The sequence below is a fragment of the Scatophagus argus genome, chromosome 17 (assembly GCF_020382885.2).
Source record: "Scatophagus argus isolate fScaArg1 chromosome 17, fScaArg1.pri, whole genome shotgun sequence".
Lineage (NCBI taxonomy): Eukaryota > Metazoa > Chordata > Actinopteri > Scatophagidae > Scatophagus > Scatophagus argus.
Window position 1 is genome coordinate 17,525,399 of NC_058509.1, and position 18,822 is coordinate 17,544,220.

At 39.3% G+C, this 18,822-nt stretch overlaps 1 protein-coding gene across 1 annotated transcript in view; it reads left to right on the forward strand.

Moving 5' to 3' along the window:
- khdrbs3 (KH domain containing, RNA binding, signal transduction associated 3) overlaps positions 1 to 18,822 on the forward strand; it is a 91,874-nt gene that overhangs the window by 68,291 nt on the left and 4,761 nt on the right. Inside the window, exon 7 of the mRNA XM_046417746.1 lies at positions 8,718 to 8,800. Within this exon, the coding sequence (XP_046273702.1) occupies positions 8,718 to 8,800 (83 nt within the window). The remainder of the gene's footprint in view (positions 1 to 8,717; positions 8,801 to 18,822) is intronic.

Consider the following 18,822-nt stretch of genomic DNA (forward strand, 5'->3'; position numbering starts at 1 on the left):
TTACCCCAGCAGCCCATACCCAACCGCATCTGACAGGTTTATTCAGAGGCTGCAATTCAAATGTGTAGAGGTCGTGGAGAATGACTCCTGGACCAGCTGTTTCCCATCATTGTCACAGTTGTAAACTGCATCCCCCAACACCTGCACCTGTGCAGAAAAAAGACCCCAAACATCTGCTGAATGATAAATCTACCCACATTGCTGCAAATTAGAGGCTGAATGAGTTTGACTCTGTATCATCTGAATACATCACCATCCCAGGACAAGTGTTCGCCATCGAGCCCTGACAAATAGGCTCTTGTATTCATCAGTGAAATGACAAAGAGATGTTTCTTGTTCATGTTTGTTGCCTTCATTTATCACAGCTCAGCATTCACTCATTTTCATGTTCACATTGTTTTCTTTTTGCTGCGCTGCACCGCTATGGGCAAAAACATTTGTTCAGCTGGAGGCGTTTTCTCTTCTACCTCTTGTTCAAACAAACAGCATCAGACAGTGGACACCATTCCTCATGGTCATTTTGTCATGATGAGACATGGGTATACAGTATTTTGATGGTTGTGTCTGGATGGTTTTGTTTTACATAACCCACCCCTGTTAAAGCTTCTATTTGTATCAGTATTAAATTATTCTGAATCCTATTGTTACCAAATAAAATCACAGCAATGTTATTATCCTGTGATCCACTCTTGGCAGCCCCGATAGTCTTGAATGGTTACTATGATTGCAGCCAAATCTCATTTCATGTAATTCATTAGCTGCATTGAGATATGTCTTACCTGCTGCTAATCCCATTGGAGAAGAATTAAACATGATATAATGTAATTCTCTTGTGATAAATGAGGCTGCATGTGATCATTTTTGTGCAGTTTCAACATTGCCAATTTGAAATCCCACACTAAATTTAGAGCTATATGTAAGTGACTGTGTTTGTTTCTGTTCACACAGAAACCTAATTCCTTTGGGTGAGAAGACCAATAAATATGCAATTCTTGTGGGCTGGTATTGTTTACATCAAATCCTCCAGATACATTAATCCATTTTGGATCCTTGCTGACTATGGTGGCATTAAAAAAAAAAAAAAACCTCAACCCCCCTTCAGGCTCTTCTCGACATGCCCAGCCCCGTTGAGAGCCAAGCTTTGTTAATTGAATCGTGTTCTCTGTGGCCCAGTCCTTTCCAATCTAAATTGGGTGCAATGGTTAAGAAAATATTTGAGATACAGTAATAAAAAGCTGCCTCTAACTTTTGTAGCCGACAAGACCAGTCATCAAGATAAGATTGAAACTGATTTAAATGGGACAAAACCTGTGTTTTGTAATTAGTACGGAGAAAATCTATTTATTTTTATCCCCTGAAAGTGTGAATTGCCTGTACTTTCCACTACAAGTTAGACATTTCAGCAATTCTCTATTGATAAATTCATGTGTAATTTGTTTTTAACAAAAATGACTACTTTCATTAGCCATCCCAGCAGTGTGGCTTCAGAGGTGGAAATGTTTTTTCTGGTGGGCAATAGGGATAGACTCATTCTCAACTTGGCCTATTATTATATACTCATTTTTCAGATTATCGGAGTGTGTGTGTGTGTGTGTGTGTGTGTGTGTGTGTGTGTGTCTGACTGCAAGAAAAGAAATTAATTTGAAAATGTAAAAAAAAAAAGTGCTACGTTGGTGCTGATGCAGCATCCTCCATCTGTCTGTACCATTTTTCACTATCTAACTAAAGTTATCAAATAAATGCAGCAGGGTGAAACAGAAAATTTAGTAGATGTGAATTTTGGATCCATAGGGTTGATTTCGATGTTAATCGATTAAGGAAATGAAGGAAATTAACTGATTTGTGGCACACTTTTTAAAAAACATACCTTTGAATCTTTGGACTTGAAGGGAGGTGCCGAGCTGTCAGGTCAAGACGCTCATGAACAAGTGAGGTCACAAGTCATTAGTGTTTACTTGTTGATTTGCAAGTCTTTTGATTTTGTCAAGTCTAACGTCATCAAAGAGACATCAGTGCAAGCTATGACAAGTGATGAATAATGAATATCAGACATTTTGAGACTGTTCTTAGTTTCCAAAATGCTAGTCAGCCTTCTCAAAGCATAGATGTGGTGTCTCTTTAGAGGTTAGGGTTTCATTTCTGTCCATAGACCAAAGACATACAGGTTGGGCATACTGATGACTCTGGATTACCCACAGGTGTGATTGCTGTCCATGTGTTAGCCCTGTGATAGATTGACGACCTATCCAGGGTGTACCCTACCTCCAGCTCTCCCATGACCTTACTCAGGATAAGCAAGTATAGTCGAGTACAGCTAGTTGCAAAGTAGTGATACTGAATTTCATTTTCCAGTGCAGAAGTGTTTCTGTAGGACCTATTCATTAATGGTACGAATCCCCCCGATAATACTTGACAGATGTGGATAAGCTTGATCTCAAACTTGGATCAAAAGGTAGTAAAGAAAGGCTATGAGAGCTTAGACATTTTTTAAGTGTAACGCAGGGTAGTGATATTTCAGACTGATGCATGGGCCAACTTTTTGGCCTCCTAAATCTATGTTGAATAGTATTTTTACCCCTGCAGCAGAAAAAGTTTCCGCAAAATTCAACCTCTTCAGCTTCCTGAAATATGCTGGCAGGAAGAGCCAAATAAATCACACGCAGCTTTGACAAATTGGGAGACCAAGATGGATGGCTGAGGGTTGCTAATACTTGATTATTTGTTTTCTTTGTGTAATCTCATGGAGAGTTATTTTTCTTTTTGTTGTAAAGAAGTTTAGAGCAGTTTGTGGCACAGCTGTGCGGAGGCTCGACATTTCTCTTTGAACAGATGGTATTGTACCTAAGTCTTCTGGGAAGAACAAGGCCTTTCTTCTTGTTTTGGGGTGCTTAATTTTCTTTGTTGTTCGCATTTGTGACACCTTTTGGGTTGTAACACAGACCATGCAGCATGTGCAGATCTCAACAGAGTTCATAATGTGAGGAGAGTGCGTTCCTGAACTCCTTTGGATGTAGTGCAGAACAAACCCAGCTCTTGAAAAGCCTGCTCTGGGTGTCAGTGGCATCCTATCTGTTACAGTGGTATTGTAGAGCACAGTAGAGCGGCTGTGATACTGCTGTTGTAACATGCAGTGCCAGGCCCTCTGTTCGTCTTCAGTGGCCTCAGAGGCCAGTCCTTATCTTTTAACAACACGCCTCTCAGCCATCCACTGGCATACAAATGAAAGACTCACTTAGGGGCTGCTCTCTCTCCCCTGTCTGTCTCTACCCCCCGCCTCCCCCAAACATCTCACTGTCACACTAATCCTGTTTAGTGTTGGAAACTCGGCACTGTTGCAGTACTGTCGTGCTATTCTGCTCTTCTCCAAGATATTTTGAGTAAATAGTATATCAGTACAAGCACATCAGATACTGTATTATAATAGCTTCAGTCATACTATCATCACAGTCAGTTTTTCATTGTGTCAGATACCAAAAAAAGAAACAATTTAAATTTGCCACTGTGATTTGTAAACTAAGCATGATCCTCCTCTCAGCCCACTTGTAACTCAATTATAGTGTGGCTGCTCTAATAAATGGCAATAACATGTCATTGTTAAAGTCTAATGTGCTCTTTAATACCATGGGCAGTGCTGTCCAATGTGAGAGGACAGCACCTAGATAGAGAAACCATCAAGATGCATGGAGGACTGAGCTAATAATAATAGCACACGACTTGTACTGAAAACTAATCAGGCTATCCAGTACGTGCTCTACTAACAGACTAGAAACAGCAGGTTGTGTTTGTTGTTAAAAGATGAGTTCATGTAGAATGATTCAGTTGAGAAAAGTCTTCCAGTGTGTACAACCATTTGTGATTTTGTTCTGACCCCATATTCATGCCACTAAGTATTAGCTTGTCATGATATTATAAAGCATGTTCATTCCCTCCCTTGAGGCTAAACCTTTTGCATTTTGACATTTTGGTCATCATCCAAAGGGGATGAAAAATTTTGATTTTAATGACCCTGTGGTGTTTCTCATGGCAATGACAGGAGACACACCTTGGGGTCATGTTGGTTATTCACCATGTTGTTGGATACTTCGTCCACTACTTAAGTGCTGTGACATGTAATGAGGTATAATTGTGGCCTCAAGGTTTCCCTTTTGAATATAAGGCTGGGTATGATGGTTGTATCAGCCCGTAATGCCATGTTTTCATGTTATTGTTGGCCGGACATTTTTAATCCTATAAACTAAATTAATTACAACAAATAATTAAAAAGGTCTCATGGTAGAGTCACTCAACTCTATTCCAGAGACTTAAAGGAACACCAGTCCATACAGGACTATTGTTGAAATACATTAGACAGAATTTGACATAACATAATACTGTAGTTTGTTTTAAACTTTAATCACATGTCTATCCGGTATGAAAATTGCCTCACACCAAACCAGTAAAGTTTATGTATTAGCTGTAGTCTGATTACCGTACTTTGTTTCTTTGTATCAGTGGATAAGTAATGCAGCTAGAATACAGAAGAGTGCCAAAGCTACAGGTTACTGTAAGGAAAACTACATATTCAATTTATACTTATTCTATTATAGAACACGCATCCCTTGCTGGTTTCATTAGTTTGACAGTGTATTAGGGCCATGGTAAAAATAAATTAATAAAAAGTAGGCAGGTGAGGGTGTAATATTCCGAGAAAAACTTAAGAATTTCCATGATTAAAGTCCTTTTAAATTTGAAAGAAAAAAGAACAGACATTAAAGTCACGTATTTACAAGAAAAAACAGTTTTTTCTCAATGAACAGCATCACTTCAGTTTGCAATTTTGGATTGCCCTGATTACACCAGAGACTTTGTAGACTATTACGTCTGCAGTTGCCTGCAGTTTTACTTTTCATTCAGACTTATCACAAGGATTCCTTATTATCCAAATCAGCATATTGTTTTGTTGTGAATGGGCCCAGTTCACTGCAGTGTCTCTTCAGTCCACATACTTACAATAAAATTGTAGTATTTTTTTCTTACAAATTTATGACTTAAAGCTTGGAAACTGTAAGTTGTTTTCCTCACACTATTACTGCCCTCCCCTCGCCTCGCAATCTTTTTAACCTGCAATGGACCTAAAAGATTGTTGTACATACAAAGGAATTTAATTATGTTTGTTTATAAGCACATTTTCATTTGCAGGGAAAAAGAAATTCATTAAGCTAATTTAGAAAGAAATAAGATTGAACATTTTGAAGGTTTAGAAGAGCAACTTCCTTGTTTTTAAGGTTTCTGCAGGGTCTCTGGGGAACTGAAATATCACTGATTAGAAATAACTTTGTATTAAACTGTGATTAAAGTTCATGATCTCAGTGGCTGGTACAGCCCACGTAGCTCATTAATTTTAATTAGCCCCACCTTTTCAGTAAATTACTGGCCGCTTTTCCCGATACTGGGTATCTTTAACCATTGAATAATCAACCCTGAATGCAATCACAACACATGAACACATGTTTTTCACATGAAGTTATGTAACTGCAGCTTAGATCAGTTCATTTCTGATGTTCACAAGTTTACTTTCCATTCATGATCCTAAGCTTTTGAAATCAATATGTATGTTTGCCACAGTAGAAGGTTCACAGAAATTTTGTAGAATTGTTATATTTTCTGGATTTAGCAGCTACAGATATAAAATAAAGTTTTAGTTTCATGATTTAATATCATTGTTATTATTATGTCCAAATGGCAGTCATTATTTTAAGTAAAAAAAAAAAACCCAACTAATTCTGTGTTTAGACAAAGTAACCAGCAGAACAGTTTACTCAGTTATTGTACAGGCTTTTGGCTGTTTTTATACTCAAAGAAAGTGTTTTATTTGATAACTAAGGCTGTCTTCACAGCCACAGCTACATGATTTTACCTTTTGTCCTCCTGCCGAGACTCCTGTCATTCAATATTCATAACCAGGCTTGTTTATTCCAACCTGCAAAAGGTACTGCATAATAGAGACAGCTTTTAATAGATTGAAACCGAATTATTCTTCCTTTTTGTGACAAAAACAGACGTGTGTATGACAAAAACAGGGACATTATTTCAATTTCAAATGGGATGCACAAACTTACTTCAGAAGCCTTTTGGTTATTGCTGTTTTAGCTTCAAAGACTAGTTGTGCTTTGAGCAAATAGTGTATATTGCATAGTTTTTGTTGCTGTTTTCAACACTTTGAAATACTAAAGTATTAACAATTCATGGAAGGTATAGAGCTGATACCGATATATGTAAGGGGAAATGTCACTTGCTTTAAAGAAAAACAATTGCCAATTTAATGTAATGCATACCTTGGACCTTACCTTCAACTTCAGCATGATAAACTACCAGCTAACACCAGCTAAGAGCTACTTCTTTAATAAAATTATATTGCATGTACAAAGGCCAAGATGTTTGCCCAGAAGATGAGAACAAAAGTTGGTTGACTCAGTCTACAAAGTGCTGTATCATAATCTCATACATATTCATGACTGGGCTCTGTTTTTTTCTGTCAGATCAGTCAGAATAAAACAGAAGATTATCCATCAAGCAGGTCTTTAATATTTATTTCTAAAACTCTGAAAATATCTGAAATATCTGAACTTTAAATGGACAGTGTTACTCCTGGTACACACAATTAGAGTTATACTATTGTATGGCATGTATAGCACCAGATGTGTTTTCTTTGGCCTTGCCGAGCATTTCAGCCTGACTGCTCTACAGTGCACAGGATATAAACACATCTACTGATGTCGGTGCTAAGGAATATCAACATCACTGGAAATGGGAAAGTGAAACGTTTTTAGTAGGTAAACAAAAATCCATGGTCGACTGTGTAATATTCCTAATTTTGTTTTCATAAGCGTTTAATTACCTAAAACTAGGAATCACTGCATTTTCATTACCCTAGACTGAGTGAGCAGAGTGAGCAGATTTTCTACAGTTGCCCAGAATGGACAAACCAAACACTGGCTCTTTTGTATTTTCAACAGCCACCACAGAGGTGGGTGGGGCGGGCGAGGGGTGTTTGGTTGGTTGCAGTCTGCAGCCACACCACTATACTACTTGACCCTCCACACTGGACCTTTGAACATTTGTTAGACAGCTGAAGGATCTTACTGATGTTCAGGTTCTATTCAATCACTAAAAGGTAATGCAACACAAGACAGTCTAAAAAAACCATGAAGTTGAATAAACCTCTAACACAACAAAAATGGAGCATTTTAGTCTTCACATTATTGTATAGCTTGATGGCCTGCAGTTATGTATTTATGTCTATATAGCCTGGATATGTCGTCTCCTTCACTTATAAACATTAACATAGTTCTTACTATTGTCAGTGTTTTGTTTTTCTGTTATAAGAATAATTTTGTCCTCTTTAGTGTTTCATTTGGCAGATAAAGGTTATGATGGAAAATTCAAAGTCTACAGTTTCTGCTTGTTGAAAACTGCTCTTAATTGTGGCCCTTTAGACAAAATTGCACTGCATTTTGAGAACTCCTACCTCTGTTCTTTTTAAAGGCATTCAAGTGGTTATATATTGTCAAAAACACAGTTGACTAAACTCAGCCCTTGCATTAGCATGGGGAATTGTTGACTTTGCAAAAGCTCATGTAACTGCAGAACTACAAATACCAGGAGGGATTTAAATTCCCTTCGAGCTACCTCTTGACAAATAGAAAGGAACTGATAAAGACCTCCACAAAATGTAACATACCTCCCACTCCCACAAAAACAACAAAGGAATCACAAACAAGTCTTGAAAGCCACCCAGTGGGATGACCAAGAAGCTGTTTAAGCATATAAAAATGATTCCTATAATGCATCTGCCATGTATTCTAGCCAGAAACAAAGACATTTTACTACTTCAAGTCATATGTCGTTACTTTACACATGCTTGGTTTCTGGAGAATTAATGATAAAAAGAGTCAATTCAGATTCTGTCATTTGGCAAATCCATGTTTCTAATCAGGAATTAGGACCTTAATAATAATATAGATGTGATGAGCATTTTCCTCTGGTGCTAAATCTTACAGACATTCAAGCATGCAAATCAGGGGCAGATGGAATTAACCAAGATGTGTGTGGGGGATGAGAGATGTGTCGCTAGGGGTCGACGCCTTTTGTGGAACATAAGTCCCATTTATCCCAAATTAGGGCGGGTGCGGCACTGGTTCACTTTGATGTTCCTCTTGGCGGGGGCTTGGGCGGAGTGCCGGTGGGGGGAAGCAGGGGCAGATTGCAGCAGCATAAACAGATGTTCAAGGCTCATCCTTTTGAGGTAGTGATGAAACGTTGCCACAGCAAGTCTTTACATCCCACTGTCAGCCAGTTGACACAGAGACAAGGGCAGGGCTACAGTTGCCGCTCTAATGGTTCTGCATATAGGCTGCTGTACCAGTAGGAGCAGATCAAATAATTTGACCTATATCTGTGCTGAAGGCTTCTTTGCGCTGCAATATATCATTAAAAAACTACACTGTAATCATTTGGAGAACAGCAAACACAGTTACCACGGGATACCATAGCAAACCAATCAGTTTAACCAGACAGCTCATAGCAGTTCTTATCCTCTGTATGTGTTCTCAGCCTGTGCATTTCAACAGGTTTATCATGCTGCGCAGGACATCATATCAGTTGAAAGTCACAGTGTTTGCTGCTTTTCCTTATCTGCATCTCATCTAACTGGTTGCATTTTGTCTCCTCTGCTTCAGGAATATGACGATGGCTACGGAACAGCTTATGATGACCAGGGATATGAATCATACGACAACAACTACAGTAATCAAGGACAAAAGTAAGTTCTGTTATTTTTTTCCGATAACATGCGACTTAGTACTGGTTATAAAGGACATTTCTGCAGGATACAGTTCACACCCAATCTCATGGTTGAGTTGCAGTACAGGAAGCAGCCTCTCTTACGTAGAGAACGGTAATGTAGTAAGCTAATTATAAGCCTGTAATTTTATTTTTTAAGCTGCACCAATTCATGTTTTTATATTGCAAATCTATGGAATAATAATAAGTATTCTATTAATTAAATTAAACCCACTATAGACTGCCTGTTCAGCCCCAAACAGCAGAAAGACACAGTGCCTAGCAGGTGAATGTGGAGCATAAAGCAGCTTTCTCAGGAGTTGGTGGCAACTGAAACAGAACTAAGGTGAAGTGGTACACAGAAACAAAAGCAAATGAATGCTGATGTTTGCTGGTTGTTTAAATGAGAAAATGTTTGCTAATAAGTTTAAAAGTTGACAGCATATGAATAATTTGGCCAAAAATATTGCAGTTTCAGTGTGTACTTGGTGTTTTTTTTAAACCACAATAACCACAATGTTTTTCTAATTTAATTTACTATTCTACAACCATACATGGCTGCCAAATACTGTGTATTGTAGAAATAAATAATTTAAAACATGTTGGCAATGGAGGTTAACATGCCTCTCTGAGTGGTGGCAGTGAGTGTTCAGCTACACACAAACTAAGCCATGAATGGAGCAAAATGTCTCTAAATCCCCAAAAACTGAACATTAGAACCTTCATGAGGGGTAACGTTGTATTCCACCTCTTTAAAAGGAGTCAGTCAAATTTAAAATGGTTGAAAAGACTGAATGTATAGTTGCAGCTCCATTTAAGTGTTCTGTTTTTTTAAATGTGAGGTTTCAAAACCAGCCAATCTCAGTAGACTCAGTGACATATCACATTTCCCTCCTGGGCATTAATGCCAGCTCATTATATTAAATGTATTACCTTTGTTTTAATCACTATTAGAATTATCTAGGCAAAGGTGCCTTTTGCTAAATGTGTTATTTCAATGCAAAATAAACAGTTGTGGTGGTATGGTGCTCAATCTAACAGAGGGTCCTGCACAGCTAAATGCACAATATTGATTTTCTTATGTCCAGGGAGCTATCACACTCCAAGCCACACAAGGTCAAAGGCTTTCTCTTTGGTTTGCTGGTGTCCCACTGTATTTTATCAGCACACAATGTGCTTCATTTATGTATGCCTGCCTGTGCCACTTCAAAGAAAGAATGGCTGTTGCCGCGCTTAGTGTGTCAAAAATTGGACTGTATTGGCAGGTCCTGGAAAAAAGGAAAACAGACACAGAAGAAAAAAGAACATCACTCTGTCCCTTTGGCTTTTGTGAGGAGGGTGGTCGATGTTTTCTTTTGTGGAGGTGTCAGGATGTATGTCACCCAGACTTCATCCATCTTTTGTGCTATCTCTTTTTTTCTGGCAAGATCTCTCTCTCTCTCTCTCTCTCTCTCTCTCTCTCTCTCTCTCTCACACTCACACACACACACACACACACATACACACACCCTCCTCTCCCTCTCTAACACAGAGGGATATATCTTGAAGTGTTCGGTGTAGACATTCTTGTTGAGGGGAATATAGGTCTGCCTAGGGAATCTGCAGCTATTTGTTTTAAAAGCAGCCTCGTGAATAATGTTGGGGGTGTTTTGGTGAAGGTGGGAGCAGGAATGAGGGGGGGGGGGCACAGAAGAAAAATGGAGTCCATCATGTCAAGGCTGGAGGCTGGGTCGACTCAAAGAGATTTTCATGTCTGTTATCTGGCGGGAGACAAAGCAACTAATAGGGCACAGACATCGCAGCCTGTGCCTCCAGAGACAGCTGATTCACTTACTTCTTTTCTTATTTGTGTGTCCTGTGTCCTGGATTTGGCTGAAAAATGACTGTTAGTGCAGGCTGACATTGTACATGTGTACAATATAAGCTTTATGATTTGTGTGATAAGACTGTTGTTGGATTGATTGAATTTTGCCCATAAATGTAAGATAAACAGTTGAGGATGCATCTTTCTGTTTGTCCTCTGTTCAGTGCTGCAGGCAGTATATAATTATCAGTATAAGATATTCTGATTCTGTCATAAAGCCACGGGTCCATTGTCTACAGTAATCCATGTATTACCTTTAATTATTGCTTTACAGCAACTGCAACATAATATTGTCCTTCAACTGCTTCATTCTCACAGTCACAATCCTATTTAGCTTTGTGATGGACAAAGGTGCATTATTTTCAGTGCAAGCCTGAGGAAAGCCATAGCAGGTTCCAGCTGCAGCAGGGCCTTGAGGAGAATGTGTGTGCGCATTTGTGTGTGTGTGTGAGTGAGAGGATGAGAAGTCTCCTAACAATGTTTCTCGAAGCCTAAGGAGCTCCCAGTCACCAATCTGAGCTCTGACTGCATGGCAGGATTTCAGTTGCCGGAGGATAACAAGCAGAACAATTTACAGTCTCTCTGTCATGGTATTACCCCAATGGCTTATGCTCGAAACAGCCCTGCCATTTGTGAACATGAAGGGAAAGAATGAGGTTGGTTTTAAAAGGCTTCTGCTCTTAAAAACATCAGAATGCTGAATCAGCAAATTTACTGAGACCTTAATTATCTAGAAATATGAAATTTCATAAATGCATCTGGTAGGAAATGCATTTAGTTTTATGTTATTAACAGAGTTTGGCTTGTCACTCAAGTGAATATATTTTCTTATGATAGAGGATTATCTCCCATTTATATTAGAACTGACTTTTCCCACCAGGCTCCCAAGAAGGGACCCTGTATTTGTGCTTAAATAATTTGTCAACCATCAGCACTATTTTGATAACTAATACTAACTAATACTCTTCTCTTTGTTAAGTCATTCAAATGTCAATATCTTTGAGTTTTGGACTCCTTGTCACATAATCAATCTGTCTGATGTCACCTTAAATGCTTGGAATGTTTCACTGCTTTCTGATTCATCAATAATGAAAATATTTGTTAGTTACAGCCCTACTGTACTGTGCAAGCAAGCAAGTTTTGGTGAGTGACATTAGCAATTAAAGTTGTTCTTTTTTCCAGTCAGCACTATAATTGTGCTGCCTATATATAGAAATATGTATATTTTATTTTTTTCTATACCACTTATCCGTGCAGGGTCACAGGGGGAGGGGGCTGGAGCCTATCCCAGCTGTCAGCAGGTCAGAGGTGGGGTTCATCCTGGACTGGACTGGCCGACACACAAAGATACACACTTGCACCCTGTGGGCAATGTAGAGTAGCCAATTAACCTAATCTGAGACTGTGGGAGGAAGTCAGAGTGAAACTATGTGAAAACCAATGCAGGCACTGGGAGAACATGCAAACTCCCCACAGAAGGGCCCAGACTGGGATTCAAACCTGAAGCCCTCCTGCTGTGAGGGAGCCAGTGCTAACCACTGCACAACTGTGCTACCCTCCATCTATTTCTTTATTTTCAAATTTTATTTTGAAATTACAAGTTTGGCTCAGGTTCCTTCTTTTTCCACTTGCCCACCCACGTCTCTGCTGTATGGTTCTGTTAGATGCTGGAATGAAATTCCTCATTTTGCAGTGCCTAGTTGACAGTAACTGCATTGCACCACTGTAATGCCAGTACAGATCCAGTAACTGGCCTCACAACATGTTAGACTCATTGGCTAGCTTAGTTGGCTCGCTCTGTGTTACTGTTCAGTTACTGTACAGTTACTGTTCAGATACAGAGAGGAGCAGAGGAGAGACATGTTGACAGCAACTTGTTACGTTACTGTAAGTGCACTTAAAGCTTCCACACAACAGTAAATTACAGATGTAATCTGTATAAAACCAAAGACTTACCAGACTAATGCAAAACTGATTATTCATTTTTTGAAAATCCTAATTTATTGGCATTCATATTTTCTCGCTTGCAAGCCTCTTCTTCACTGCACATTATTAGAATGTAACCATCACCGACAGCACTCAGTCATTTATTTAATTGCCAAGACTTTTCTTTGTTAGCAGCAGCACTAAAACACCTTAAGTATGAGCAAAGAAATGTTATTACAGCCTTTGACTGTAAGCTAATACAGTAGTTCACAGGTACCTATTAAATCACTATTAGTGCATCACATTTTGTGTGCTGATTTTATGCACTTCTATTTTATGCACATTATTTACACGCCATTCTGCAAACTGTACTAACTAAAACTATCAGATAACGAGAATATACGTAAAAATATTTCTCTCTGAATTACAGCGAGAGAAACTATGATGTGAAACTACCAGTGCTCAAGTAAGCTACCAGTACTTTACAGCTACCATGCGTACGTTTTGAAAAATGAACACATGCAACACATTGACATCATTCACCCATTTTTGAAAAAACAAAACTGTGTAATTTAAAAATGCTATAATTACAAAAAATCTAGACATACATGCTTAAATATTGTATTTATTTGTAGCACTTTGTAGGTACTTCCACTGTTGGGCAGTTCATAAGTTCTTAATGTCCCTGCTGGGTTTAACTGCACACTGATTACCAACCACTGCCAAGTGAGACAAGTCATCCTGTGTAACTATACTGTAAGCATTCTGTCACACAGAACAGAAATGAGTAATTTAGACATAATTAAATCTGAAAGGCAAATAAGGTGCTCACAAGCTTGAGACATGAGACTTCAGTGAAAAAGCTGTTTTTAGGTGCCTTGAAGATATTTTGCGACATTTACATGTTTGAGAAGAGAGCTAACGCCTGGGAGAACCTTGTGGAACACTACCTCAGTGTGACAGCCATGGCAGCTCCACGATCACAGCCTCTTCTTACCATGTTTATACAACACACTGCACCGAGCCATCATCTTTTTTGGAGAGGCAGCAGAGGGCTCAGAAGAGCTATCATAAGCTGCAGCTGCAGGTACCGATCTAGTCCGAAGGTCAAGGAGGCTTGAGAGGGCTGCTTGCGTGGAGAGCGCCTTTAATGTTATTAGCAGAGAAAAGGTGACGTCTCTGCAGGGAAATGAGAAGGATGACAGCTGTGGTACAGCCCTGGCTGGACACTTGGAGAGGCCACGGCGAGGTCGTCTCTCGTAGCTCGGGTGTGATCAAAGCATTATTTCATACTTGACACCTCAGAGACTGCTGGCTGCTGACACCTCACACCTTTTCTTGCATCTTGCTTTGGTACGCTACATCGTAGGCTGGATCCCATGGGCCCAGGGGCATCAGGATAGCTGTGTGACAGTGTTTTAAAGGGCAGATAACTCCCCACAGAACAACTGTAAATCTTAGTACAAGAGACAAGCTCAGAGGAAAAAAGAGGATAGTGGCTAAAGTTAATTTGGAATACTGATTGCTTGAAAGAGTCCAGAAAGCAGTGAAAGAAAATAAGTCTGATCAACTTAGGCTAGTTAGTCATTTTAAAACTAGAAAATACTAATATCTGCATATATGAATATTTAATTGGAATGTTACATCTGTATCAAATGCGGAAGGGCAAGATATCAAACCATCGCAACTTCCTTGACAGTTTTGTCGATGTAGAATTTTCCTGTATGCACTTGAAACAAGGACCCTCAACATGCAACACAGAAAGAGGGCTTCGAGGTGGCTAACACTAGAAAATATCAAAACCACACTGACCAAGTATGCTTCTAGTCGGGTATTCATGTAACAGAAATGTCACAAATAATACGCTGTACAATGTGGTGGTCGTAGCAGTTAATCATGCAGTCCCCCAGCAAAACAAGGGGCTGTAAAGGTGCAAAGGAAGTTTGTGATCATTTCATATCTTTTCGCTGATGGTGAGCTGTGTCATCAAAAAAAAGGCATATCAGGCTGACTAACTTACATTACTTAAAATAGCTGTAAATTATTTTAGCAATCCTAAGAGTTTGCAACCATGCTATCAGCTCTGTGAGGCACAGAGGGGCTTTGAGCTAAATGCTGAAGTCAGCATGCTAACATCCTCACAATGTCAATGTTGTTATAGAGCAGGTGTAATGATAATAGTCAGCAGCATTTATCTTCAGAGAACCTGGCACAAAATTTCATGTCAGTGTGTACAATACTTGTTGAGATCTGTCATCCCATGCAGGTCTAGTCCATGCATACATGTCAGCAGTCGACTAGCCATCGGCTATGGTCTTTGCACTATGTGCAGTGGCAGGTGATAAGATATATTTGATCATCCTGCCTTTGTCAATGCTTCTTGTTTTGAGGTCTGCTTGTTCTGTCAGAGCCCTCAGGCAGACAACACCCATTTAGTACAATGGGAATATCAGCATTGTGTTTTTTGAATCTTCATACAGACTGGCTGTGTTAGCTGTCTGCTTCTGAAATGCCTGCGGTGCTTAGCAGATGCTGGGTACCGAGATGCTGTTTTCAAGGTACTCGGCCTGTCAAGGTGAATGACAGCTTCTGTGTTGGGAATTAAACCATCTGAGTGGAAGGAGGGTGGGATTTACACCACTCTCTCTGTCTTAAGACAAAAAATCGCATACCCTTCAATAAGAAATAACAAAGTCTTTGACAGATTCCATAAAGTCACAATGTAAAAACCCAAACATGTTTCCAAATGATGGGTTTTAAAGAGAACTGTGGACTGACCTGACTTAAAGAGGCACTATTTTCCAGAAGGAGTTTTTCCAAAACGGTCCATAAATGGTCTGCTCAAAACCAAAAAGAAGACTCATTTGTAAAGTCAAATCTTTGCTGTAGGCCATTTTGTCCTTCTTCATGGCTCTTCAGCAGGGGGTCGGCATTGGAGATAGCTTTGCAATCAGCCACCACACTGAGCAATCACCGGTGCATCCATGAGGAGGTTTTCCATTTGAAATTACGTGAGCTTCATTTCATACTAAATGGTTAAAAAAAAAAAAAGTAGTGCTGCTTTTTTTTCTTTTCTTCATCCATTTGATTCTGTTGTTGACCATGAAAATCAGGACCGAACCAGTGTAATCAGAGTATTCAGAGTGGAGCATTTTCATCAGCATTTTACCTTTTCAACCTTGTGCCAAGAATGAATGAAAAACATTATTACCCATGAAGCATCAAGGTAGTTTTTGAGGATCCACAGTCATGATCACTGTGCAATAGATAGATAGATAGATAGACACTTTATTGATCCCGAGGGAAATTCAAGAATATGCAAGAAGTAGGTTAGCAGAGGAAAAGCAGCCTCTCTCCACATCAGACCAACAGACCAGCCCTCGTAATGTCCTACTAGATTTCTTCAAATTTATCACAGAGGACTGGAAGACTAATGGCCATGTAAGAAAACAAAGTCCGCTAGGGACGTGTACTACATCATTCAGATTTAACACTGCCATCTGTTTCAGGGTGCCCAGGAACGGCAACATCAGTGCTTAAGACGAAGCATTTACAGAGATGACAGATGCTCTAGAGAGGCAGGGTCTTTACCCATGGAAAAGTAGGCCTGGAATCAGATGCCTGATGAAAGAGACACACTTACCTAAGAGGTGTTGTGTTTGTGTCTCGTGGTGCCCGCCTGAACGTTAGACAAATGTGTATGTGTGTGTGTGTTGGGGGTGGGGGGTGTTTTCTTGGCCAGTGAAGTTTAGGGAGACACAAACCAGCGGATGCCTTTTACTGATGGATGTCAAATCAAAAGCTGACCTATTTAGAGAGTCAACGCACTTTCACACCTATGACAGGGCAATATCTGGTGTGAGATCTAACCACCACAGGCACCTCATCTCAGGCTTGTGTTCACGCCAGTGAACCAGTGGTGCTGTGCCAACAAGGCAAGGCTGTGATTTAGGATCAGTGATGATGAATGCAGAATATACAAGGCAAGATGAAGGTCTTCAAGGTAAATGTCTTTTATTATTACGTTTTGAGTTCTGTCATACCACCTGAAATTACATCCACCTTGCAACATCTTGAAAGAACCCTAAATTTTCAAATGTGACTATGAATGTTTCATCTGCATTATGGTACTGTTTTGTATGGAGATACAATTTATATCAAGTAATCCTGCTGTTAACATTTACCAGCTTTTAAAAGCATATTGGGAAAAAGTTGACCTTGTATGCGATGCTAAAATTTGACATAAATTCTTCTCTCATTTACTCTCATTAGGAATATGTTAATCAAATAAAAAAAATAACAAGTATTTTAAAACAGGGTTATTTATTAGTGTCCATAAATTTCATGTCCCACCATGTCACAAGAATACATTTCTACACCAAAATACTGCACTGTTCCTTTAAGAAACATCCCTAAGCGGAAAATGACATCATTTAAGAAAATTAAAATGCTTTACATTTTTTCTTTTAAAGCTTTCTCTGTCAAGAATAACATATTTAACCCCCTTCACACAAAAAATAACATTTTTAAAATGTATTTGTATAAAATAGAAGAAGAAAGAAGAATAAGAAACCTACTCTTATTCAGTTGCATCCTGGTTTGAATTTGTCCTTCCTATCACGAGTCTAATGTGAATAAATGTGGAAAACAAAAAACAAAATAATGGCCAGCCTTGGAAAATATGTTTTATTGTAGGTCTAACTTATTCTTTATGCTATTAAATACAAAATACTACATTTAGTTACGATCAAAAATCTTAAAATTCCAAGGCCCAGTATCATCCAGTTTCCATGGATTGACCCCAGTGCGGAGTTCTGGTTGATGTTAAATGAGCTGTCAGGCAGTGGACTACACAAAGCAGAACTTTACCGGAATCTCTGACCTTCAGGATGCCTCTCAAGACTTATCGGTCTCTGTAATTGAGAAGAGAAAGCAACTACAGAGAGAAGTTGTGTTGCAATATTGATAAAATGTCACCTCAGAAATTAGAGGCACCTGTTGCACTCTTCTCTTTTGTGCAGAGTGCAGCTTTCAACACAGCAGACAATTATTAGTCCTTTAGCGACAAAGAAACTTCAAGAGCTGAGTGAAAAAAGGAGCCTGATTCATTTATTTATCTTTTACTGTATTTTGTGGGATAAACGCAGTGAAAATAATTGAAAGGAAGAAATGCTGACAGCCTACAGCATCTGAGCAAGTCTAAACAGTGTTAGCATTGCTGTGATGCATCCTGGTTTGTGCTATTTGAATGTTTTTATTGTTGAGCATGACACACAGCTGTAAAGGAAAAACCTAGATTAGCCAATATGTCACATACTTTCCTATTATGTCTGCAAGCACCTGTGAATTGTGACAAATTGATTTTCTGCCATTCATAAACATTTATGTTTATTTTGAAGGCAGCCTCTCTGGGATACAACCCTGCATGTTTGCATAATGTGAAATCTAATTATTTAGCATCCTGTCAGGTCTTGTCTTGATGTACACAGTATGACGAGCCAAAGCACGCATTCAGTTGTTATGTGTCTCTCTGTCTCCCTCTCTTCTCACTCCTCCTGTCTCTGTCGGCCAATGACTGGTGTCAGGGATGCTGCAGTGACATGGCGGTGGCACCTCTGCCGCCAGGGCTGACTGGAAACACGGCACAGCAACGGCAGCTGGCCTCGCTTCTTGAAGGGAGACTATATTAGCGCAGGGGAAAAGCCTTGTTTGCTTCTGCTGGCTTGGCATTGTTTGTAGTTGAATTATGAACTGTGTAAAATTTATGCTAAGCCTGACTTAAGGCACAAACCTCTGTAGGGAGCTGTTTCATGTCTCATTGAGCTGCCATAGTACTCTTAAAACGAATCCTCCCCCTGTCCTCAACTGGTCATGTTGTCTTGTTTATCCTTGCTAAGAAATGGTTGCAGAAAACAATAAAACAGCCAATCACTTTGTCAGGTTGTAGCTGTCAAGAAGTATTATCAGTTGTGGAGATGCTCCAAAATGCAGGCATATTTCTTTCACTTTCCAGAACATTTTACAGGTGCTTTGTCCAGGTTATGATATTTGTTGGGGGGGGTTTCTGCCTCCACCCCAACACAATGGAGGCGTATACAATTTTGTTTGTGGTGAACACAGAAGAGAACAATTCCATTCCTAATTAATTAAAAACAATTTTCTCCCTATTTCTGTGGATAATCCACAGAACACAATTTTTCACTGGTTTCACC